Source organism: Eubalaena glacialis, chromosome 19 (assembly GCF_028564815.1).
Source record: "Eubalaena glacialis isolate mEubGla1 chromosome 19, mEubGla1.1.hap2.+ XY, whole genome shotgun sequence".
Classification (NCBI taxonomy): Eukaryota; Metazoa; Chordata; class Mammalia; order Artiodactyla; family Balaenidae; genus Eubalaena; species Eubalaena glacialis.
In genome coordinates, this window is record NC_083734.1 from 39,577,684 (window position 1) to 39,600,323 (window position 22,640).

The 22,640-nt window shown below is 52.9% G+C and overlaps 2 protein-coding genes across 5 annotated transcripts in view; one reads left to right on the plus strand and one right to left on the minus strand.

Moving 5' to 3' along the window:
- Positions 1 to 22,575, plus strand: part of ACSF2 (acyl-CoA synthetase family member 2) — a 29,795-nt gene extending 7,220 nt beyond the window's left edge. Inside the window, exons 2-17 of one of the 3 annotated variants that reach the window (XM_061176069.1) lie at positions 9,434 to 9,538; positions 9,730 to 9,925; positions 10,306 to 10,434; positions 10,679 to 10,732; positions 11,047 to 11,165; positions 11,285 to 11,450; positions 12,010 to 12,105; positions 12,243 to 12,400; positions 12,688 to 12,779; positions 13,063 to 13,139; positions 19,359 to 19,466; positions 20,632 to 20,783; positions 21,598 to 21,739; positions 21,837 to 21,947; positions 22,092 to 22,160; positions 22,429 to 22,575. In XM_061176069.1, the coding sequence (XP_061032052.1) occupies positions 9,434 to 9,538; positions 9,730 to 9,925; positions 10,306 to 10,434; positions 10,679 to 10,732; positions 11,047 to 11,165; positions 11,285 to 11,450; positions 12,010 to 12,105; positions 12,243 to 12,400; positions 12,688 to 12,779; positions 13,063 to 13,139; positions 19,359 to 19,466; positions 20,632 to 20,783; positions 21,598 to 21,739; positions 21,837 to 21,947; positions 22,092 to 22,160; positions 22,429 to 22,479 (1,825 nt within the window). In that variant the 3' untranslated portion in view covers positions 22,480 to 22,575. Of the gene's footprint in view, positions 1 to 7,751; positions 7,826 to 9,433; positions 9,539 to 9,729; positions 9,926 to 10,305; positions 10,435 to 10,678; positions 10,733 to 11,046; positions 11,166 to 11,284; positions 11,451 to 12,009; positions 12,106 to 12,242; positions 12,401 to 12,687; positions 12,780 to 13,062; positions 13,140 to 18,233; positions 18,373 to 19,358; positions 19,467 to 20,631; positions 20,784 to 21,597; positions 21,740 to 21,836; positions 21,948 to 22,091; positions 22,161 to 22,428 lie in introns of those variants that run through there. The other 2 variants (XM_061176070.1, XR_009698419.1) reach the window with 2 other exon arrangements.
- On the minus strand, positions 13,318 to 17,476 carry CHAD (chondroadherin). 2 transcript variants are annotated; one of them, XM_061176071.1, is made up of 4 exons: positions 16,493 to 17,476; positions 14,484 to 14,647; positions 14,077 to 14,222; positions 13,318 to 13,835 (listed from the first exon to the last, which is right to left on the minus strand). In XM_061176071.1, exons 1-3 carry the CDS (start codon positions 17,264 to 17,266, stop codon positions 14,081 to 14,083), a joined length of 1,080 nt encoding a protein of 359 aa, XP_061032054.1. In that variant the 5' UTR covers positions 17,267 to 17,476; the 3' UTR covers positions 13,318 to 13,835; positions 14,077 to 14,080. The 2 variants fall into 2 exon arrangements, with proteins under 2 accessions (XP_061032054.1, XP_061032055.1); XM_061176072.1 differs by having other exon boundaries at positions 13,318 to 13,874.
- Positions 22,576 to 22,640: the final 65 nt, after the last annotated feature.

The following is a 22,640-nucleotide window of genomic DNA, read 5'->3' on the forward strand; positions in this document are numbered from 1 at the left end:
GCCCTTCCTTATTGCATAAAAGTTAGTCTTGTTCTGGCCCTTAACACGACAGGTCCAGTGGGTCATTCTGTCTGTGCCAGGAAGTTGCTCTGTCTTTTGAACGTTGAAGTACCCTTCTTAGGAGATCATCAAGCCTCTTGTACTTTTCTTCTTAAAAATTTCATATGGAAAAAAAAAATTTTAATACAATCACATGATCAAGTAACAAGCACCTGTGTACCTACTGCTCCAAATTAAAATATAGCCATACTTGTTACAGAAAATGATAAATAAAAGAAATCAAATATTACGGATCAAGCTGATGTCCCTTTTTTAAGTCTCCTCCAACCCACCCCTCACCATAGAGCCACTGTCATAAATTTAATGTATGTTGTGTCAGAGCAAGTTTTTTGCTTTTAACATGTCTCTGACTCCATAAACAGAATATCATATAATTTGTAAAATGCTTAGAATCCCATCAAGCAAGTACTAAGCGCTCTTAGTTTTTTTTGTGTGTCCATAAACAATACTTATGCTTTTATAATTTTAGCAAAAATTATATCACTGTGCCCTTCTTTTTTCACCCAACAGTATATTTTTGAGATCTATTTATATTGACACCTATAGATCTAGATTATTCTTTTCACCTGCTGTGTAGAAATCCTTCATATGACCATGTCTCCAGCAGTGCAATTGCCGTATTAAAGGGTTGACATTTTCAGCTTTTCTAGAAATTGCCCTGGAGAGGCTGTACTGCTATGACCACCAGCAGGGACTGAGAGTTGCCGTTTCCCCACAACCTCGCAAATACTCAGGATTGCTGAAGGATAAAGTGTTTGCCACTCTGGTGGGGGGCTAAAGGGTATCTTATTGTGGGTTGGTTTACATTTCACTGATTACCAGGGAGATTAGGTGTCTTTTGAAATGTCTTCTGTGAATACTCATATTCTTTGCATATTTATTGTGTTAGATTGCTTGTCTTTATTGATTTGTGGGGGTTTTTTCCCCCTTTAATACAGACTAAATACTAATCCTTTGTCTCATATATAAAATGAAATTTGTAAAACCAGGCAGTTGCTGTCTTTTAGCTTTGGTGATGATTTATCTTCTTAGAGCCCAGGGCATAGCCTGGCATCAAATGCGTATAGAGGGAGGGGCAGAGGCCAGTCCATGACTTGGAACAAAAGCAGGCTATTGCTTTCGATTTCCTTTCTAAAGCTTTCTTGCTGGTGGCTGGTGTAGCACATTGCCTAGGGGAGCAGTGGTTGGCCTCAGTGTGGGGGCCGTTCCTGCAGTTCCATGGGCCCCTCGCATCTATTCACGTCCCTCCCTTGTGGCTTCTGAAAGGATTAAGAGGCCTTGCCCAAGACCTGGGGTAATTCCAGCCTCTGACAGGGGCAGGGTCCACCTGCAAGCCCCTGACCCAGGTCCCAGGAACCTCCTCCCAGCAGGTAATATGTAACAGGAGGCAAAACAAATAGCTTCTCCCCCAAGTAGATTCTCAGACCTGTGTGCTCAGGTGGCGCAGTCGTCCCTGCTTCCCATGGCTCCTTCAGGGTCCAGCTCTGCCTGACCCTGTCAGGACCTGTGATCCTTGGTGCTCACAGAGTCACTAGCCCTGACTTTAGTCACCAGCCCTAGAATGTCACAGAATGCTACAACTGCTCACAGGAGTTCCCTGAGCCAGGCAGCCCATGTTTTCTGTCCAGGTCCTGCCGGAAGGCTAGGCTGCACTGAGCAGGGCTGACACCGGGGCACAAGGCTTTCCAGGTGGCTGTAACCAGGGGACTAGGCAGTTAGGGTGCAGAGCCATTGTAGTTGGTGCTAGGAGAGGTGAGCTGGAACCATGGGATCAGAGGCAGCAAAGAAGATGAATCAGATACCACAAATAAATCGTGGAAAAGGGCCAGTGTGGCTCGAGGGCCTGGAAGGTGAGAGCCAAGTGAGGGTGGTTCTCCATGGGCCTGTGGCACCATCAGCTTCAGGTTTGCTGCTCCAGCCCCTGTGCGGCCCCCAGAGGAGGCTGTGGATGGGCTGCAGTGTAAAGAGCAGTACATGCAGAAAGGGCCCCGGCATTGCCACCCACCAGACTGGGAAACTTAAGAAAATGAACCTCTTGCTTCATCTATAAAAATGAATAATCCTTTTTACAGATACCCTTTTATAAACACACACACATATTTTTGCCCACCATTTGCAAATAAGTTGCAGACATCATACTATCAATATTTTCCATCTTTGCTGATCTCTTACGGTTATTTTGCTTTGATTTGTGACATGGACATCTTTGCCTATGCTTACTGGCCACCTGTCTTCCTTCTTCTGTCAGTTTGCAGGGTTTTTTTGTGTTTCATGTATCAATGTCACTCGTCTGTTTTCGTGGAAAGCTGTTTGTTATCGAATAATGAGGATGTTTTTACCAACTTTTATGGTGTCATCTTGGACAAGTTGCTTAAATTCTCTCTCGGTTGTCTCCATTTGTAACACAGGGATAAGAGCACTTGGGATGATTTGCCTGGGAAAACCTGCAAGACAGCGTTACAGGGGAGATGCTCACTGTTCTCTCTCTTCCTTCAGTTCACTACCCTGCAGGAGATTTATCCATCTCTGCCCTTCCCCACTGAGCGTGCCCATCTTTTTTCATAAATCATAATCATTACATTCCTGACTTGTCATTAAACGTCTCTACAGACATTATTGGAAATTACACTGTCAAGTAGATAGTTATCAGGTGGATCCTAGTTTCCCGCTGGAGCAAGGCCAAAGCCTTGCCTCCAGTAAGCCATATTCTAAATAGTAAGCAATGTGCCCTGAGATGCTCTGTGCTCCTGTACGTGGGGATCATGCACCCATGTAGGAAACGGGTTGGCTGGGCCAGCAGTCACAGGGTACCAGGAACTGCACAGAGGGCACAAAACTGCTTTCTCATATTGGAACTCCCAGAAAGGAAAATTCTGCTACATTCAAAATTGAGCTTATTTTTTTTCTTGAGTAATTTCTAAGATGGAGATCACAAACAGATGTGTTTGCTTGGCTTTCCCAGCATTATTTATTAATGTATGCATGGATTTTGCACAGAAGCGTTACATGCTGCTTTTATTTTTCGACAGGATGGTAAATAGATGCCACAGTCGGTTGCTAAATCTAGTTTATGAATTGTGTTTCTACCAACACTGGCTTAAGCCCTAGAAGGGTCTTCTTTTTAACTTTGTATTGAGGTATAACATAGATTCAGGAAAGTACATATATTTTATATGCTCGCTTGATAAATTTTTGATAAACTGAACACACCCATACAACCAGCACCCAGCTGGCCGCTCTCTTGATTTCTAACAGCATAGCTAGGTTTTGCCTGTTTTGTACATATAAATGGAATCAGACAGTGTATACCTTTTTCTCTCTGGCTTCTTTCATTTAACATTTTTTAATGTGTTTCATTCATATTGTTGGGTGTAGTCATAGTTCATTTGCTCTCATTGCTGTATAATATTGCGAATAATAAATCACTGTTTATTCTACTGTTTATGAGTATTTGGGTAGTTTTCATATTGGAAATAATGCAAATATCCTGTCTTTTTGGTGAGCACATGTATGATTTCTGTTGGCTGTATACCTAGGAATAGAATTTTGTGCATTATTTTTTAAAGTGTACAATTTGATCATTTTTAGTGTGTTCATGAATATGTGCAACCCCTACCCTTAGCTATCACCTCTCTATCCTCCCACCCCCTCTGCCCGAACAACCACTTACTCTACTTTCTGTCTCTACAGATGTGCCTAACCGTAACGCTTCACATAACTGGAATTATGCAATATGTGATTTTCTGTGTCTGGCTTCTTTCACTTACCACAATATTTTTAAGGTTCATCCATGTTGTAGCATGTATCAGTACTTCATTCCTTTTTATGGTCAAATAATATTCCATTGTAGAGATATTCCCCATTTTGTTTATTTATTTATCCATTACTGAATATTTGTGTTGTTTTCACCTTTTGGCTATTGTGAGTAGTACTGCTATGAACATTTGTGTACAAATTTTTTTTTTTTAAAGAATTACCATTGATTTTTGTTTTTTGTTTTTTAATTAATTAATTTATTTTTGGCTGTGTTGGGTCTTCGTTTCTGTGCGAGGGCTTTCTCTAGTTGCGGCAAGCGGGGGCCACTCTTCATCGCGGTGCGCGGGCCTCTCACTGTCGCGGCCTCTCCCGTTGCGGAGCACAGGCTCCACACGCGCAGGCTCAGTAATTGTGGCTCACGGGCCTAGGTGCTCCGCGGCATGTGGGATCTTCCCAGACCAGGGCTCGAACCCGTGTCCCCTGCATTGGCAGGCAGATTCTCAGCCACTGCGCCACCAGGGAAGCCCTGATTTTTGTTTTTAATTAAGAAAAATTTTTATTTATTTATTTATTTTTGGCTGCATTGTGTCTTCATTGCTGCACGCGGGCTTTCTCTAGTTGCATCGAGCGGGGGCTACTCTTCATTGCAGCACGTGGGCTTCTCATTGTGGTGGCTTCTCTTGTGGAGCACGGGCTCTAGGCATCCGGGCTTCAGTAGTTGTGGCACAGGGGCTTAGTTGCTCTGTGGCATGTGGGATCTTCCCGGACCAGGGATCGACCCCGTGTCCCCTGCATTGGCAGGTGGATTCTTAACCACTGAGCCACCAGGGAAGTCCCTGTGTACAAATCTTTGAACACTTCTTTTCACTTCTTTAGGGTATATGCCTAGGAGTAGAATTTCCAGGTCAAATGTTAACTCTATGTTTAACTCTTTGGAGAACCACCAAACTGTTTTCCACAGCAACTGCACCATTTTACATTCCCATCAGCAGTGCATAAGAGTTTCAGTTTCTCCACATGCTTACCAACACTTGATATTTTGGTTTTTTGTTTACAGCCTTCCTAGTGGGCATGAAGTGGTATTTCATTGTGGTTTTAATTTGCATTTCATGTGCTTGTTGGCCATTCATATATCTTCTTTGGAAAAAAGTCTATTCAAGTTGTTTGCTTATTTTTAATTGGGTTATGTGCATTATTTATAATTCATTCATTTGGTCATTCATTTGAACACTTCTTACATTCCAGGCCCTGTGAAGCACTGAGGATAAAACAGTGAACATATTAGTTGCCAAAGATGAAAGGTCAAAAGAACTATTATTATTATTATTTATTTATTTTAATTAATTAATTTTTATTTTTGGCTATTTTGGGTCTTTGTTTCTGTGCCAGGGCTTTCTCTAGTTGCAGCGAGTGGGGGCCACTCTTCATCGCGGTGCGCGGGCCTCTCACTATCGTGGGCTCTCTTGTTGCGGAGCACAGGCTCCAGACACACAGGCTCAGTAGTTGTGGCTCACGGGCCTAGTTGCTCCGCGGCATGTGGGATCTTCCCAGACCAAGGCTCGAACCCGTGTCCCCTGCATTGGCAGGCAGATTCTCAACCACTGCACCACCAGGGAAGCCCAAAAGAATTATTTTTTAAAAAAATCCTTGTTTCCTGACTTCTCTTATGAAATCAGATCTGGCAGCAGATCCGGGCCTGAATTTTCACAGGCCCATTCTCTGTGGACACCTTTAGGTGGGGCTGTGCCTTGTCTCCAGTTCCCTCCCAGCTCCCGCCTGGCTGACTCACTCCCACCTGGCATTTTACAATACCCGGTCCAAGTAGCTAAAGGCTTACTCTAGTTGTTTGAGTTGGTAGCAGCTGGGACTCCTGGCGGTCCTGCTCCAACTCCTTAAACTTTCCACAAACAAGCAAACAACTTTTCCTGAAACCAAATCTCTTTATTGTCTTTTTCAGGTTTAAATGGGGTATCTGCCACTTTGTTTAAGAATAGAAAAAGAAGAGGCCACCCTTCTTGACCAAGGTGTTTGGATGTGTCTGAGGAAGGAGGGAAGTAGAATCAGTGGTGTTTGCACTTGGTCTTTTGAAACGATGCATGGTTCTTAAGTTTATGAGCAAATTGCATTGATATGTGTTTCTAGAACTCTTCAATCCTTTGAAGGAGCAACCTGTTTCCACCACAACCCTGCCCTACGCAGTCCCAGTTTCTTGGGTTCAATTAGTAAACAATTGTGGAAAAATAAAATTGAGATTAGACAATCTCTGTTGATCAGATAGGGACTAAATCCAGAGTCTAAAGAAGAGAATTACCCATCCCATCCTTTCTCTCTGGATTGGGCAGGCAAGGCTGTAATGCTGGGGCAGTGGTACTGAACTCTCCACTTCAGGCTCAGCTATTTACCAGCTGGGCAGCCCACTTGGCCTCTTTGCACTTCAGTTTCCTTACCTGTACAATGAGAGTTCATAATTCCCACCTGTATTTTTTAGAATTGGCTTAGTGTGTATCACAAAAATCCCTCTCACCATGGGTTTAGGAGATGGGAGTTTCTTCTTCTGGGAGATGGCCAGTCTGTGGCCGGCATGGTACAGCCTGCTGTCAGGCTCCAGCCCCTTCTGTCTGTTGCTCTGTGGTGCCCAAGCTCACCATGTGGTCCAAGAGAACTGTCATGGGCAGCATTACAGCCAGTGGGAAAGAAAAAAAGATGTGCTTCTCTTTAAGGGTTCTTCTCAGAACCTGCACACACGACCTCTCCTTAAATCCCATTGGCCAGAACTTTATTCTTGGACCAGACCACCTGCTGGGGAAGCTTGGAAATGTGGTCTCTATTCCACCTGGTCATAGCCAGGTGAACATCCGAGGGTGTATTATTAAGGGAGAAGGGGGGTCTCATACCACCTATCAGAGCCACCATGAAGATAAAGGAGATAATACACAGGGCAATTGAACTGCATTTGGGGGAGGCACATTAATCAACCTGTTGATTTGCCAACTAGACACTCCAAGAAGCCACTGAAAACCATGGTGGATGTGTAGAAAATCAGATTCCAAACAAAATAGGACTCCGGGTCATTTTGAGAATAAGAGGGTCTGTGTTGTCAGGCAGATCCCCCCGCTCCCCACCTTTAATGATTTGTTGACAATGTGACCATTAAACTGGCTGAGATCTGTATTTCTCTGCCTTCTAATCCAGATGCTGGGCTGTTGGGAAGTGGCCTGCCAGGCTTTCAAGGGCAGTGGTAAGCCACTGAACGCAAAAAATGTATATAGTTGGGATTCACCAGTTGTAAGCAACGGAAACCGAACTCAGACTGGCTTAAATTAGTTTGTTTGTTCATATTTTAGATTACACATATAAGTGAGATCATGCAGTATTAATCTTTCTGTGTCTGGCTTATTTCCCTTAAGCATAATGTCCTTTAGGTTCATCCATGTTGTTGCAAATGGAGTTCAGCTTTCCCCTCCCCCACCCCCAGACTGGCTTAAATTGAAAGAGGGAATTTATTGACTGTTGACAGTGAAAAGTCCAGAGGTAGGTAGGCTTAACACGTGACTGGGTCTAGGTATTCGACAATCTCAAGATTAAGTCTGTCACTGGGTCTTCCTGTCTCTGTTTCTGTCTCTCTTTGTCTCTCTGTCTCTTTCTGTCTCTCCTACTTTCCTCTGTGTTGGCTTTCTTCTTAAGCAGGTTTTCTCCACATGCTTGCTCTTGCAACTATCACTTTGGCAAACCCAAAGAAAAGAGCATATCTGTTTCCCAGTGGGCAAAAATGGATGCCCTCTACAGTATGCCTGTGAGTGAAGGATTTGGGTACACAGTCTCTCTTGAGGGGTGTCATGGTGACCACAGGGAACTACCTTAGTAGTAGTTCTTTAGGTTTGTCAACCTGAGTGTGGGCTGCTGGCAGGGCTTCAGAGGCCTGTGACCCTGGCTGTTTTCTGCTCCAGCACACCTGAGGGAACCACCTGGCTTAGGTGGCTCGCTACAACCCTTTGAGAAGACTGCCCAGGTAGGTAAATAGCGTCCCCTTGAGGATAACCACTGATCCAAGTCCTCAAACTTTATAGGTGGGGAAGCTGAGGCCTAGAGAGACGAAGACACAGGTATCTTAACTTGGATTCTCTTGAGAGCAAAGACTTGGGTGCTGGTGGTTTATCTGTGATCCTAGGAAGTAGGAGTGAGGGAGTGCGGAGAGGAGACAAGAAGAGAAGTCAGTATGGGGTGTGTGCAGGCAACCAGGGTCTTCCCCCCAGGACTTGATGCCTCCCAGAACTGTCCAGCTAAGAAGGGGAGACTTGAGGGAGTCCCTGAGCAGACAGAACCACAAGGAACTGTCCCAGCAGCTGAAACCAGAGGTGCACTGAGGAGACATGTCAAGGGACACCAAAGGTGCCTGTGACAGCCACCCACCCAGCTGGTGGTACACCTGGGATGAGACCTCAAGCCCCCAGCTCCAGCCCAGTGCTTGCTCGCTTCCCAATGTGTGGCTCAGCCTCGTTGAAGTCAGGACAGCCTCCCCATCAGCCCACACTGGGACCCACCCTCCTGTGAGATGAGGTCTCCTCTCCCATTTACAGGGAAAACCAGTTTTGCTCCCTCTGCCCTGCATACCTTGTTCTTCCCAGAAATTCTCCCCCATAAGCCATAAGCAGCCAATCAGTGAAAGCTAGGCTCGGTCTTTTCAGCTCAGCAGCTGCAGGACTGAATCATCAGGAAGGGTCCCTGGGGCCCACACCACCCAGTGGTGGCCCAGAGGAGGCCTGGAAGGGTCCTGGAGCATGCCCTCTCTGATGAGAACAGGGTCTGAGAGCTACCACACTCCCATCTGGGCCTGGGTGGGAGCCCAGCAGCTGTCACCCAGGGCAGCGAAGTGGGCACTAGCAGGCCTAGGCCTGTGATACTTGGACTGCTGGGGACCTTTTTTCGTTTTTGTTTATAAATAATTGATAGACTTTAGTTTTAATAATTAATAGACAGTTTTAGTTTTTAATTTTTTTAAATGTAGATTTATTTATTTATTTGGTTGCACTGGGTCTCAGTTGCAGCAGGTGTGCTCCTTAGTTGCGGCTCGCGGGCTCCTTAGCTGTGGGTCACCGGCTCCTTAGTTGTGGCATGTGTGCTCCTTAGTTGCGGCTGGCATGCTCCTTAGTTGTGGCATGTGAATTCTTAGTTGCGACATGCATGTGGGATCTAGTTCCCTGACCAGGGATCAAACCTGGGCCCCCTGCATTGGGAGCACGGAGTCTTAACCACTGCGCCACCAGAGAAGCCCCCCTAGACAGTTTTAGAGTTACAGAATAACTGAGCAGATCGAACATAGAGTTCCTTATACCCACCCCCCACCCCACCCCGGCACAGTTTCCCTGATATTAACGTCTGCATTAGTGTGGTACATTTGTTAAAATTAGGGAACTAGTATGGTACATTATTATTGACTATAGTCCATAGTACATTAAGGTTTAGTCCTTGTGTTAGACTGTTCTGTGGGTTTTGACAAATACCCAGGGGCCTTTTTACTAGAAGGAAGCAGTGTCTAGGATGAGGCCATTCCTATCCCACACAGGCTACCTCCCTGCTTAGTCAAATCAGCGTGATTGACTTTAGTTTCCCTTTCCAGGGTTTTGGCACCAAGGCTCCAGGCCCCTGGCACTGAGTGGAAACTGGGGAGTGGGTTGGGGAAAAGAACCTTCTCTCTGATTAACGACAGGAAGTCAGCCTCCAGGTTTGATCTCCCAAGGGCGAAGCAGGTCCTAAGTTAAATGATGATGGTCCCTGGGGATGGGGCGGATCAGACAGTTTCTGGAGTATTCTGCACACATTGTAAGCAGCCTACCTCCCAGCGGGGTGTGCCAGCCTTTGTTGCCAGGGACGCCTGGGTTGGTGCAGTTGAGCCCATAGCCCCTCTCCCCACAGTTCTGGAGAGATGGATCGCACCGCCACCCTGCCCGTCGGAGGCCTCAGCTATGTCCAGGGCCATACCACATTGCACCTTATCAACAAGACTGTGGGGCAGTGCCTGGATGCCACAGCACAGAGGGTCCCGGACCGAGAGGCCTTGGTTGTCCACCACGAAAACATCAGGTTGACCTTTGCCCAGCTCAAGGAGGAGGTGGGTCCTGACTTTGAACCCTCAAAGTGGGCAGGTGCTGGCCCCCAGGCTGCCCTGGCTGGGTGGAGCAGCAAGGGTGGTGCCTAGCTGTGGGGCAGGGTGCTGGGGCTGCCTGAGAGCCCCAAGGGATGTCAGGAGAGGAGGGCAGGGCTGAGGCAGAGGTGGCCCAGGTGCCTCCTGCATCAGCCATTCTTGGGACGCTGGTTAACTACGCATGTTCCCAAGCCCCCTCCAGGTCTGCTGAGGCCTAGGTATCTGCCTGTCCCTTGTTCCCAGGTGGTTCTGATGGGAACCCCTGGGCCAAAGGTTAAGGGGCGAGTCATGGGCCCCTTTCTGCTCACCTGCATCTCACCCTTTTGTGCCCTGTCTGTTTATACCAGGTGGACAAAGCTGCTTCTGGGCTCCTGAGTATTGGCCTCTGCAAGGGGGACCGTCTGGGCATGTGGGGACCCAACTCCTACGCATGGGTACTCATGCAGCTGGCCACGGCCCAGGCAGGCATCATTCTGGTGAGGAGGGGCTTGCCTGGCACAGCTGGCTGTGAGGGGAGGGGGGGCATCATTCAGGGGAACCCCCTGGACCCTTGGCCCCAGAATCATACTAGTGCCTGGCTGGTTTCAGACCAGCTAGTGCTTTCTCCTGAAGCCCACCAAGGAAGCCTGAAGGTACAGGGTGCTGCCCTGAGGGTGGAGGGGCAGTGAGAGGGACAGAGTCTGCCCAGGACACATGATGTACCCTCGCTGTCTCCACCAGGTGTCTGTGAACCCAGCCTACCAGGCTATGGAGGTGGAGTATGCCCTCAAGAAGGTAGGCCCATCCCTTGCCTTGGTGGGGGCGGGGGAGCCAGCTGGTGCCTGGCACAGGGGGCTTCCAGTTGTCATAGAGGGCTGACTGGGCTGGGGGGCCATGCACAAGTGAGTGACCCCCAGAGTCTGTCCTTCCTCAGACGGTGGGTGGGAAGAGCGGGTTGTTGGTCAGACAGGCTAGAGTGTGTGTTGGGGGTGGTGCATGTGTGTGTCGTGGTGGTGGTGTGTGTGGGCAAGAGAGCAACTGTTAGGACGCCACCACATCCCCAGGCTGGGGCTTCCTGCTGACCGTGGTGGGGCGCTCCCCTTCTACAGGTGGGCTGCAAAGCCCTCGTGTTCCCCAGGCAATTCAAGACCCAGCATTACTACAACATCCTGAAGCAGATCTGTCCAGAGGTGGAGAAGGCCCAGCCAGGGGACTTGAAGAGTCAGAGGTGGGGGTGTCCCAGATTGGGAGGGGTGCCTCATGCAGCCTCCTGGCCCCCTCAACCCTTACCCATCTCTGTGGGCCCTGCCTCAGCCCCCGACTCTCACCATGCTCCCTTACCCCCAGGCTCCCAGATCTGACCACAGTCATCTCGGTGGACGCCCCTCTGCCAGGAACGCTGCTCCTGGATGAGGTGGTGGCAGCTGGCAGTCAAGAGCAGAATCTGGCCCGGCTCCGGCTCACCCAGCAGCTCCTGTCCTGCCATGACCCCATCAACATCCAGTTCACCTCGGTAGGGCAGAGGTCTCCTGTCCCGAGCCCAGGCTGGCACACTAACCCTTGCCCGCCATGTGACCCTCCCCTGAGAAGGAGGAGGCAGCAGAGGAGATCAGGGGAGAGCAAACACTCTTCTAGTGGGGCTGGTCCTAGCTGTCTGCTCTGCCCTGGAAAACACCAGCAACTGGTATCCTTGTCACATGCCCACCTCCCCTGGCCCTCTTGTCCCCAGCACAGGGGCAGATGCACTGAGCCACCACAGGTCAGAGCCCCTCATTTAGCAGATGGGGAAACTGAGGCCCAGAGAGGGCATCCGCTGGTGAGCCACAGAGTTCTCTGAGCCACCTCATGAGCGGCATAAGGACAGACCTTATTTGCCAACTTTGTGGATCCTAACACCTGGCACCGTGTAGGCATGTGGCAAATCTTTGTGAATACGTATTGAGTGAATTAATGGATCTGGGGCAGCCATCTCGGTCTCCTGACTCCCAGTCCAGTGCTCTTCCATGCACTGGCCCAGGGTGGGAAGGAGATGGGATGAAAGAGGCCAAGCCATCACCTGCTTGTCTTGTCAGGGGACAACCGGCAGCCCCAAGGGGGCCACGCTCTCCCACTACAACATTGTCAACAACTCCAACATGATAGGAGAGCGCCTGAGACTGCACCAGAAGGTGAGGGGGTGCTGGCCCCCAGCAAGGGCTTCCCTGGCACCGTGCCGGCGGGGGGGCTTGCTGGGCTCCCCCGCTGGCTAGAGGAACTGGCTTCCGGGGGCCCCGCAATAGACCCAGCCTCCTGCTTCCATCTCCAGCCACCAGACAAGTCACGGGTGGTCCTGCCCAACCCCCTGTACCACTGCCTGGGTTCCGTGGGAGGCACAATGGTGAGCTTGATGCACGGGGTCACCCTCATCCTGTCCTCTCCAGTCTTTGATGGCAAGAAAGCGCTGGAGGCCATCAGCAGAGAGAGGTGGGCATCAGTGGACAGCTATCTGCGGGCTGATAAGACCCTCCTATTCCTCACTCCTGGGCCCTGATCCCTTTCCAAGATGTCTCTTCCCTCCAACCAGGAGAAATGGAGGCGGGGTAGTGGGAGACCCCCAGGAGAGGACCAGTTCCTCCCTCCAAGGAGCTTCTCCTGCCTGTTCCCCACAGTTGCAGCCTTGGCCCTTACTGTAGGGTCAGGGTGGGGTGGTGAGAAGAGGAAGTTCCCTTCTACTTCCAAGCCTGATTCTGAGATGTACCTCCCACATACAGAGGCTCCTTGCTGTATGGAACTCCCACAATGTTCGTGGACATTCTGAACCAACCAGACTTCTCAAGTTATGACATCTCAGCCATGTGTGGAGGTGGGATGGGGCCAAGGGTGGCAGGCCAGGATTGGCCCAGTGAGCTACATATGTGCCCAATCTTTCATTTAGGGGCAAGAAGGCCACTGTAGAAACATGGGTGGGAGGGAGGCAAATCCCCAGTGTCCCTAGACTCCAGCCCAAGGCCAGCTGCCTGGTCTAGGAATAGGTCCAGGGTTGGGGAGAGAAGGGAATGTTATTTCCTAAAAAGGGCCGTAGGTGAAGGGGGGGTCCACTGGGTCTGGAGAAGGTGGGCGCTGTGTCAGCCCTCTCTCTGATTCAGGTGTGATTGGTGGGTCCCCTGCATCCCCAGAGCTGATCCGAGCCATCATCAACAAGCTGAACATGAAGGAACTGGTGGTGAGTGGAGGACGGGGCTGGGCAAGAACAGATAGCTGGGAGTGGGGAGGAGCCCAGCCTGGGTCTCCAAGGAAGGCCCTCCGGCTGGCCCTCATTCCAGAAAGCAGATGTGAGAAAAAGCAATCTTACCTAATCAGCAGCTCTCAAGTCACAGAGATAGGTGACAGGAGAGTAAATATTACACATACATAAATTTATATTTATAGAAATCTGGGGAAGAAATGCAGCATGGGAGGATGTGTGGCAAAGCACCAGTGTCCGGCTAGAGTGTCCTGGCAGGCGGGGGCTGGCAAAGTTGGGGGTAGGGGCTTGAGACCCTTCCTGGAAGCAAGGGGTGGGGCAAGGATCTGATGTTTGTTTCCAAATGGCAGGGAAAGGGGAGCAGAGACGAGGATTCTGGAAGAGTGGCCATCCTGATGGCCACCGTCTTCCGGTTCTAAAGGACTTGGGGGTCTCAGCAACAGCTTCTCTGAGAGGAGCCATAGCCGCGGGGCCAGGCGTGATGAAGCTCTCACCGTCAGGCGGAGCTGGGTTTGTGCTGCAGTGCCCGAGTCCCCTGCCAGGACATGTCTAGGTGTGGACAGCTTTGCGCATCAGCAAAGGCTGTGGGGAGAAGGTAGGGGTCGGAGGTGGGAGGATCAGTAGTTTCTCCGGCAGAAGGCAGAGACCAGTCACCAGGACCGGCTGGGTCAGGACCTGCGGTGAGGCAAGGATTGGTGTCAGGACTCCAACAACCTAGACAGTGTTTGGAGAGAATGGTGGTGGTCCTGGGCAGTATCATTTTCCCCCTTAGAGTGGGAGCCCCAGTCCTCCCCTCCTCTCCCTGCAAAAATGGAGGGTCTGCATGCCCTTCCATGGTGGGGAAGTATCCTGGGACACCCTCCTCACTTCCAGAATCTCCAGAGAGGGAATGGGGGACCTGCCCACCGGGTCCCACCTGTTTAATGGCGGCCGGCTTTCTTGGACCTCTTAGTGGGGAACTTGCAGCCGCGGAAGGCGTCCGTGTCACGAATGTGCTGGCCCCTGAACTTGGCGGGCGACACGCAAGTGGCATCAGGGCGGGAGGTCTTGGCTTCCAGCCACCTGGAGAGACAGAGAGTTGCTGGGGTAGGGGAAGAGATGTAAGAGTACTGGAGGAAGGGACAGTGAGCCATGGGGCCAGGGTGACTTGGCTTTAGGGTAGTCTGGAACTGTCATCTTCATGCAAATCGGGAAATGCCCAGGGTTCCACACCTATTAGGTAGCAGATCTAGGACATATGCCCAGGATGTCTTAGTGCAGGGCCAGTGTGTCTCTACTTCATCACATGAGCGTGTTCTGGGGGTACCACGGGGGTCCTCTCACCTCCGCAGTCCCCGGAGCTGGCAGGTACATTTCCAGGGGTTGTTGATGAGGGTGAGGGTCTCCAGGCTGTCAAAGGGGAAGCTGGAAGGCAGCTGGTTCAGGCGATTGTTCTCCAGATGGACATGTTTCAGCGTGGTCACACCCAGGAAGGCACCATCAGAGAACTAGGGAGGGAGGTGGGCACGAGTGAGCACCCCAGCCCGTGTCCGGCCTCTCCCATCTCTATGGCCCCAGAGGGGCAGGGTCCTTCCCTGGACGTAAGCAGTGGCACCTTGAGGAGTTGCACAGCATGACTAAGTTGTCTGAGATGACCTAATCCATACAACCACCTTTTGAGATAGGTAGTGTTATTTGCAATATGTAAACTGGTGGGGTGGGGGGAGGGTGGGGTTAAGTCCCTTGCCCAGGGAGTCAACAGTAGCTGCAGGACCACATCCAGCTCCTCCTCCCCTGGCACCATGCTTCCTGCACAAACACTGGGACTGGGGAGGCAGCCAGAGTTGGCCCCAGTGGCTCAAGCTGGCACACAGTGAAGCTGGTCAGTGTTTGGTGGGATGGGCAGTGGGCCCAGGTTCCCCACAGCCCCCGGGGTCCTGGGATGTCCCCCAGCTCTATCCTCACTGCTCCCTCACTGCCTGCCAGACTCTTATTTGTGGAGCCACCTCGGTGGAGTCTTGGGCCAGGTTGGCTGGCTCCAGAGGAAGCATTCTATTGGTGCCCATATCTTGGCCCAGACGTCACAGTTCCTGCCTGGCCTCCCCTGCCCCAAATGAGCCCCTGCTGCCCTGCTCTACTTCCCACTGAAAGGCCACGCTGGCAATGGTGGGCCACAGGGGACTCTGACTTCTGCTGGGGAGTGGCTGGGGCTGAAGAAGGGCAGGCTCAGGCAGACTCTGTCCACCCAGATGAAGGCTGGTTGCCATCCAGGTATTATTCTGCCCTCATCTCTGTGCCTGTGGCCCAGGGAAGGGTGTGAAGTTCCCTGGTAATCAGACTGCTCTGATGACCATCTCCCCCACCTTGCCCTTGTCCCTGCGCAAACCTCCTGGCCGGAGCCCCTACACCAGAGCGATTTTCTAGTCCCAAGGAAGGATTCCACTCCGACCCAAGGCAGCCCCACCTGGCCAGGTGCTGGGCATCACAGAGGAGGAAGGACTGAGTGAGGACGCAGCCAGGAGATGGGTCTGGTGACCAGGGTGGGCAAAGGGCAGTGAGTTGTCTGGGACACAGTGAGGCATGGCCAGTCTTTCCTATGGGGAGACACCTAGGGTCCTTGTGCCAAAGGTTAACAGTGATGAGTGGTTCTTGCCTTTGCCCCTTCACGGAACCCATAGGTGCATGTCTGCAACCTGGGGCAGGCCCCCTGTCCCCACTCAGCTGAAATGGACCTGAGAATGCAGTGGAATGTATGTGTGTGGACTGGGGGTGGGGATGGGGGATCCATCAGGGCCTCTGGGAGGTAGGGAGGAGGTCTTCCTCAGGTATGTGCTCCCCCTCACTCCCCAGCCCCCCACCCCACCTTAGCACACTCCCCACCAGGAACAGGGTGTCTTTGTGGCCTGATTTGCCCAGCTCCTCTGGAAGGCTCCTCAGTAAACAAACCTCCCTTTATGGGGTGGTAGTTTTACTGGAGACGGGGAAAAAAACAGCATAGGACGGGTGGAAGGCCCAACAGGAAGGGGTGGCTGCTGCACACAGCAGGGGATTTGGGAGCCCTGGACATGCCTCCTGGGGGCCATTGGTGGGGCCAGGGCAGCCCCAGCTCTGTTCATAAGTAGGAATCCTAGGAGGGCAGTGGCCAAGACTAGGGACAGGGGCAGCAGGGCAGGATTTTGGGTGAGAATATGACAAGATGAGAACAGAGGTAGCAGAGCTCCTCACCTTGGAGACAGCCCCAGGAAGAGGCAATTTTAGGGGAGAGGGGATGGTGCCCAGCTGTGGCCCTGGATCCCTGGGCCTCCTGGCAGTGAAGACGGAGCCGGGGCAGAGCCCTGCAGCCAGGAGCTCACCTTCTCCAGGTTGGTGTTGTCCAGCCAGAGGGTCTCCAGATATCTGCCGAAAGACTGGAAGGCATTGTCAGGAATGCTTTTCAGGGGATTGTGGGACAGCTTCAGATCCTCCACCACCCGCAGCTTGCTCAGAGCAGCCAAGGGGTAGCTGGACAGCTGGTTCCTATCCAGGTAGAACTTGGCGAGGTTCTCCACGTCATCCAGAGTGCCGGGCTGCAGGGAACTGAGTGAGTTTTCCGACAGGTAGAGCCAGCGCAGGTCCTTGGCGCCGTGGAAGGCGCCGGAGCGCAGCTCGCGGATCTTGTTGTTGTTGAGCTGCAGGATGAAGAGGTTGACCAGCGGAGAGAGCAGCCCCCGGGGCAGCTCGGTCACCTTGTTGTGGTCCAGGTAGAGGTAGGTGAGCTCGGTCAGGTCGTCGAAGGCGCCGGTGCGCAGCACGCGGATGTCATTGTGGGATAGGTACAGGTAGATGAGCTGCTTGAGGCCGCGGAAGGCGCCCGCGGCCACCTCGCGGATCTGGCAGTGCTGCAGGTGCAGCGACACGAGGTTCGGCATGGCCCGAAACGAGTTGGCAGCCAGCACTGGGAAGTTGTTGCGCTGTAGGTTGAGCAGCTTGGTCTTCTCTGACACCTTGGGGATCTTCTGCAGCCCCACCTTGTCGCAGATGACGTGCTGCAGGTCACCGTGGCAGTGGCAGTTCTGGGGGCAGGCGGCCAGCGCCGGCAGCAGGCCGGCCAGGAGGCCGAGGCTGAGCAAGAGCATCGGGCGGGCCATGGCCGGGACGCCTGGGGCCGGGGCTGGGGGCAGCGGCAAGTCCTCGGTGCTCGGTCTCCCGCCCTATTTATACGATGGCCCTGACCGCAGCCGGCAGCCGGAGCCAGCTCCTACGTGGAGCCGCGAGGCCACCGGGTTAACTCCCTCCCGCCCGGAGCTGCGCCCCCGCCCTCGAAGGGGAGGGGCCCTCCCACCCTGGGGACCGTGTGGTCCCCTATCTCCCTGCCCCCGGATTCTGCTCTCTCCCCACCCCCACCCCCTTCCCCACCCCCACCCTCGCAGGGGAGGGTATGGGTGTGTCCAGGGCCCGGAGTTTACACCAAAGAGAGGGAGGCGTTCCCTGAACTTATTTGTTTGCTCAAGTCTGAGCCTCCACGCCAACCCCCTTCTGCGCTCGGCTGTGTGCCCTGGACCCAGTGAGGGAGGAAGTGGGGACGGACAGCCGGACGCGAGTCTCGCCGCAGTCGCCGGCCGGCGGCGCTTTAATGGGGCTCTCTGGCGTCGGGCTCCCCTTCCAGCTGCACCCGCAGCCAGCCCTCAGGAGGTGGGAGCTCTTCCCTGCCCTGGACTGGCCTCTGGCTCCTCTCTGCCAGCCCCGGGCTTGAGTTTCTGTCCCCTGCACCGCCTATGCCCCTTTGCCACGACTGAAGGTAACCAGAAAAGTGGGAACTGGGGGCAAGGGGAATGACCCACAGGGCTCGGCAAACACCTGAAGACCACAGGCACAGTCACACCATCTCCCCCCTCCTTAATCTCCCTGAAATGTCCCCACCTCCTCATCCCCACCCCCAGCGGTCAGGACCCCTTGGTTGGGGGTGTTCTTCCAGGGTGGCGGCCAGAGAGGTGTCAAGGTGTACTTGACAGAAGCCACACCTGGGCAGTGGCCCAGGACTGTGAGGGCGGGTGAGGGGGCTGGGTCCTGGCCACAAGGGACCAGCCCTGGACAGCTTGGGCTTCTCGACCCTAGGTCCTGTGGGAAGCCCTGCCCCAGCCGACCAGGTCTCTGTGTGTCCACGTGCCAGCCACGGTGTCCAGATTTTTGTGGAAAGGGGAGAGTGGGCAGGCAGAGTCTCAGCTCTGGCCCCAAAGCGAGCTCTGGGCTGATGGTAGGGGTTCTTGTCTGTGTTGGGGGGTGAGGGGAGGAACCAGACCCCAGGTCTCTCCAAACCCCAGCTATGCCTGAGTCATTTCCACTAACACAGAGGAAATGGGGGGTAGGGTGGGGTTGAAGGATGAAAAAAGGTCTGGTGTCTTTGCTGGCTGGAAGGAACCTAGAACAGAGGGTAGCCAGCCCCTCTCCCTTCACCCAGCACTCAGGTGTGGAGGCCTGCCCTCTCCTAAGCCCCTTTCACCTGTCGCCTCTGGATGGGGGTCATAGTTGGCCGAGAACACTGCCTGGTGATGTTCCTCCAAGGCTGGCTGCTGGTTTTCTGTTGCTTAGGATGTTCTGACCACTAGAAGGGGGGGTGCGGGGGGGTGTGCCACTGGCTTTTTAAATCCTTGCTTTGGCTGTATTTTTAGTTTGAGGAAAATAAGTTTACAGGAAACTCTCCAGAACTTGGGGGGCACCTACCCCAAGGCTAGGCACTTGTCCCGGGTTTTGGGTGGGTTGTGCCTGTGTAGCTCCCAGCTGGCCAAGGCAGGGTGGCTTTCTCATCAAGTTTATGGGTCCTTCAGCTTGGCAGGGTGGGGCAGGGGATGTTGTGGCCCGAAATCAGGAAGGGTGTGCTAAGACAGCCGGGGGAGGAGGTGGAGAAGGCTGGGACATTGGTAACGCTGGGAGCCACAGGCTAAAGCATGTGGCTGCTCCAGGAAAGAACAAAGACTGAGAGCCCGGCCGGAAGAGAATGGCTTCCCTGCTCTCAATTTTATTTCAGACCTGGGGCCCCTGCTAGTTGAGCTAGTCTGCAATACATCCAGTGCCTCTGCCTCCTGACTTCTGCCGAATATGCCTCTTTTCCCACCATTAACTGCCTTCCCCTCTCCCCATTCCCCGCCCCACCCCCCTCACCCAGTTCCTTCCCTCAGGGTAACTTCCCCATCCTGCTGCAGTCCTGGGCTCTGTTCCAAACACCCTTTCTGGACCCTCTAGGTGGTTTATGGATCCACAGAGAACAGTCCCGTGACCTTCATGAACTTCACCGAGGACGCAGTGGAGCAGAAGGCAGGAAGTGTGGGCAGGATCATGCCTCACACAGAGGTGGGCCCCAGACCCCGCCTCCCACCACTCGCCGGGGTTCACGCCCTGGGATGTTTATTGCTTTCAATTAGAGATCCAAACAGCTCACTCAAGACACCGAGAGCCCCCAGCAGCAAGGTCTTCCTGGGCCTGGGGCTTTCTCTGTGGGCTGAGGCCTGAGCGGGGAAGAGCTGGAACAGTGGCCAGCCGCAGCTGAACTTCTCTGCCTCCGTTCCTGTCTGAGGTGTGTTTTTGCCAAGCCCACTGTCTGTTTTGGGGCAGCCAGAACAGCCTCAAAGAGGATCCAGGGCACAGAGATTTTTCCTACACGGCTCTTTCTCTCCCGTAGCCCTGCCCTCCCCACCCGCCCCCACTCACTTCGGCAGAGGTCCTCTTTTCGCTTGGCATAAACAGTTTCCCAAGCAGCTTCTTCCTCTGGGGGTCCCTTGCACCTTGAAGGCTGACCCAGAGCACCTTTCGCTCTCAAATTCCCAGCCTCTAACACTGGTGCTTTATGCCAGCCCGTACCTGGTTTCCCCTCCCCCCTTGTGCCCTTGCCCCTCTGGGGTCACTGCCAGAGTGTTTCCCCTGGGGCCAACTGCCCTTCTCCCTGAAGTGAGTGTGCAGTGACATCAGCCCCCTCCCATGTGTCTGACAGCCTCACTGCCACTCGCTGGGATGCCCACCTGTGAGGTAGACAGGGCAAGTGTAGTTCTCCCCATTTCACAGATGCAGACATGAGGCACACAGGCTAAGCTTTCCTTGCACGTTGGCTGTGGCTCATTTCTCAACTAGGCTCTCAGATTCTGCCTGTTTGCCACCTCTTCTGTTCACATGGCCCTGCTGTGCCACCCTCTTTGGCTTCTTTATTTACTGCTTAATGGGAAGTAAGAGGAGACTCCCCTTTCTTGTGCATTGTTTATAATTCTTCAGCTGGTCTGGCTCCCCCGCAGGCGGCCTCCTCTGAGCAGCTCCTGGCCTGGGCCTCAACTATTCTTTCATGCCCAGCTCCAGTGTCGGACTGGTGATGGATCTACTCCAGCCTTTGTCTCCCTTCCCTGGGGATGGGCAGAGCCAGGGGGCTTCATTACTAGGGGGAAGGAAGGCAAAGCTCCCCCCATCCTGAGGGCCCCCCATCCTGAAGTGAGAGGGTGGGAGGCCCCAGCCTGAAGCTGCCTGGTCCCAGGCCCAGATCGTGAACGTGGGGACGGGGACACTGGCAGAGCTGAACACACCTGGAGAGCTGTGCATCCGAGGGTACTGCGTCATGCTGGGCTACTGGGGTGAGCCCTGGAAGACCGAGGAAGCAACTGGACAGGACAAGTGGTACCGGACAGGGTGAGAAGGCAGGGCAGTGTGGAGAGTTGGGCTGCCGAGGGGAGGCTGGGGGTCCTGAGGCTGAGCTGGCAACATTGAACTAGAACAGGGAGAACATGTGTGTCAAGATGGCCCCTTCACATCTCTGAGACTTAGTTTCCAAAATGTATAAAATGGGGATGACCATAGTCTCCAAATAGGGCTCCCAGAAGGACCAAATGCAGCACAGATGAGAGCACCCGGGACAGTGCCTGCAAAATCTGAGCCAAGATTCAGTCACTCATTTAATTCAACAAATTCTAATTATGCACCTGCCATGTGCCAGCACTATTCTAAACACCGGTGGTCCAGTGGAAGGCACAATGGGAAGGATCCTGCTCTTACTTCCCACATATCTGGTGGAGGGAGACAGATACAAACAAGATCATTTCAGACATTTATAAACATCACGAAGAAAATAAAATAGGGTCGTAAGAGAGAGAGTGGCTGTGGTGGGGAGGGGAGCTTCCCTTTATGGGGTGATCAGAGAAGGCTTCTCTAAGGTGGAAACGTTTGACCTGAAACCTGAATGATAAGAAGAAGCCAGCCATGAAAATCATATGTATAGATATGTTTAGAGAGAGAGAAAATATGCCATAGGTATGGGTTTACTTGGTTTTATCTGCCTCCTACATTAGACTATACTATCCAAGTAATGTCTTGTTCATGCCATATGCCCCAGAGTCTAGAGTAGTGCAAGACATATAGTAGGTGCTTGATAAATGTTTGCTGAATGAGTGAGCGAGCCAGCCAGATGAGGCAGAGATGAGAGGCGGCTCCTGGGTTTTCCTTGCAGAGACATTGCCATGATGGATGAGCAGGGCTTCTGCAAGATCCTGGGCCGCTCCAAGGATATGATCATCCGCGGCGGTGAGAACATCTACCCCGCTGAGCTCGAGAACTTCTTTCACACACACCCACAGGTGCAGGAAGTGCAGGTGAGGCGCCCAGCCCAGGTGAGCCCAGGTGAGACCCCAAGAGCAAGGGACACGGATGGGGATGGGGATGTCTGATATCTATCTCTGACTCTGGAAGGTGGTGGGAGTGAAGGATGACCGGATGGGGGAGGAAATCTGTGCCTGCATTCAGCTCAAGAAAGGAGAGAAGACCACAGCGGAGGAGATCAAGGCTTTCTGCAAAGGGAAGGTGGGACCCTCAGCCCACCCCAAGCATCACGATGTTGCTCAGTTCTCCAACACCCTCTGCCTGCCAACCTGTCAGCCCACTGTCCCCTACACCCAACTGTGGGACCCCGCCCAGCCTCATGCTTTATCTCCCTCTGGTCTGCAGATCTCCCACTTCAAGATTCCCCGATACATCGTGTTTGTCACAAACTACCCCCTCACCGTCTCAGGAAAGGTGTGTAAGGAGACCAGGGAGGGGTAGGGGAGCCCGGGGCCCAGGTGCAGAAGGTCAGGCGGCCTGCCTATACCTCCCTGAGTGGTGGGCCAGCTTCTGTTGAGAGGCTGGCAGTAGGGTAACCAACTAGTCAGCTCATCCTGGTTTGCCCCAAACTTTCCTGGCTTTAACCTGAGAAACTCCTCAGTCCTAGGCAAACCAGCTGGGCTTGGTCACCCTAGCTGGCAGAGGCCCACGCCTGGTTCTCACTCCTTTCCCTTTCCTCTAGGTCCAGAAATTCAAACTTCGAGAGCAGATGGAAAAACATCTAAACCTGTGAATAAAGGAGTGGGGAGGATCCTTTCTCCCTGCCTTTCCCCCACATTCCCCTTGCCGGCTCTGTGATTTGGCATAAAGAGCTTCTCTGTTTACTTTGGCTGGTCTCTTGCTGGCGTGCTCTCTTGGCAGCTGCTACAGGATGGAGAAGGGAAGAGACCAAAG

Bases quoted from the DNA above. Each gene is read 5' to 3' on its own strand.
- CHAD (XM_061176071.1), bottom strand. From the start codon at position 17,266: ATGGCCCGCCCGATGCTCTTGCTCAGCCTCGGCCTCCTGGCCGGCCTG. The intron at 14,648-16,492 runs GTGAGCTCCTGG...CTCCCTCCCTAG, and splicing joins ACAACACCAACCTGGAGAAG to TTCTCTGATGGTGCCTTCCT. The intron at 14,223-14,483 runs GTGAGAGGACCC...CTGTCTCTCCAG, and splicing joins CAGCTCCGGGGACTGCGGAG to GTGGCTGGAAGCCAAGACCT.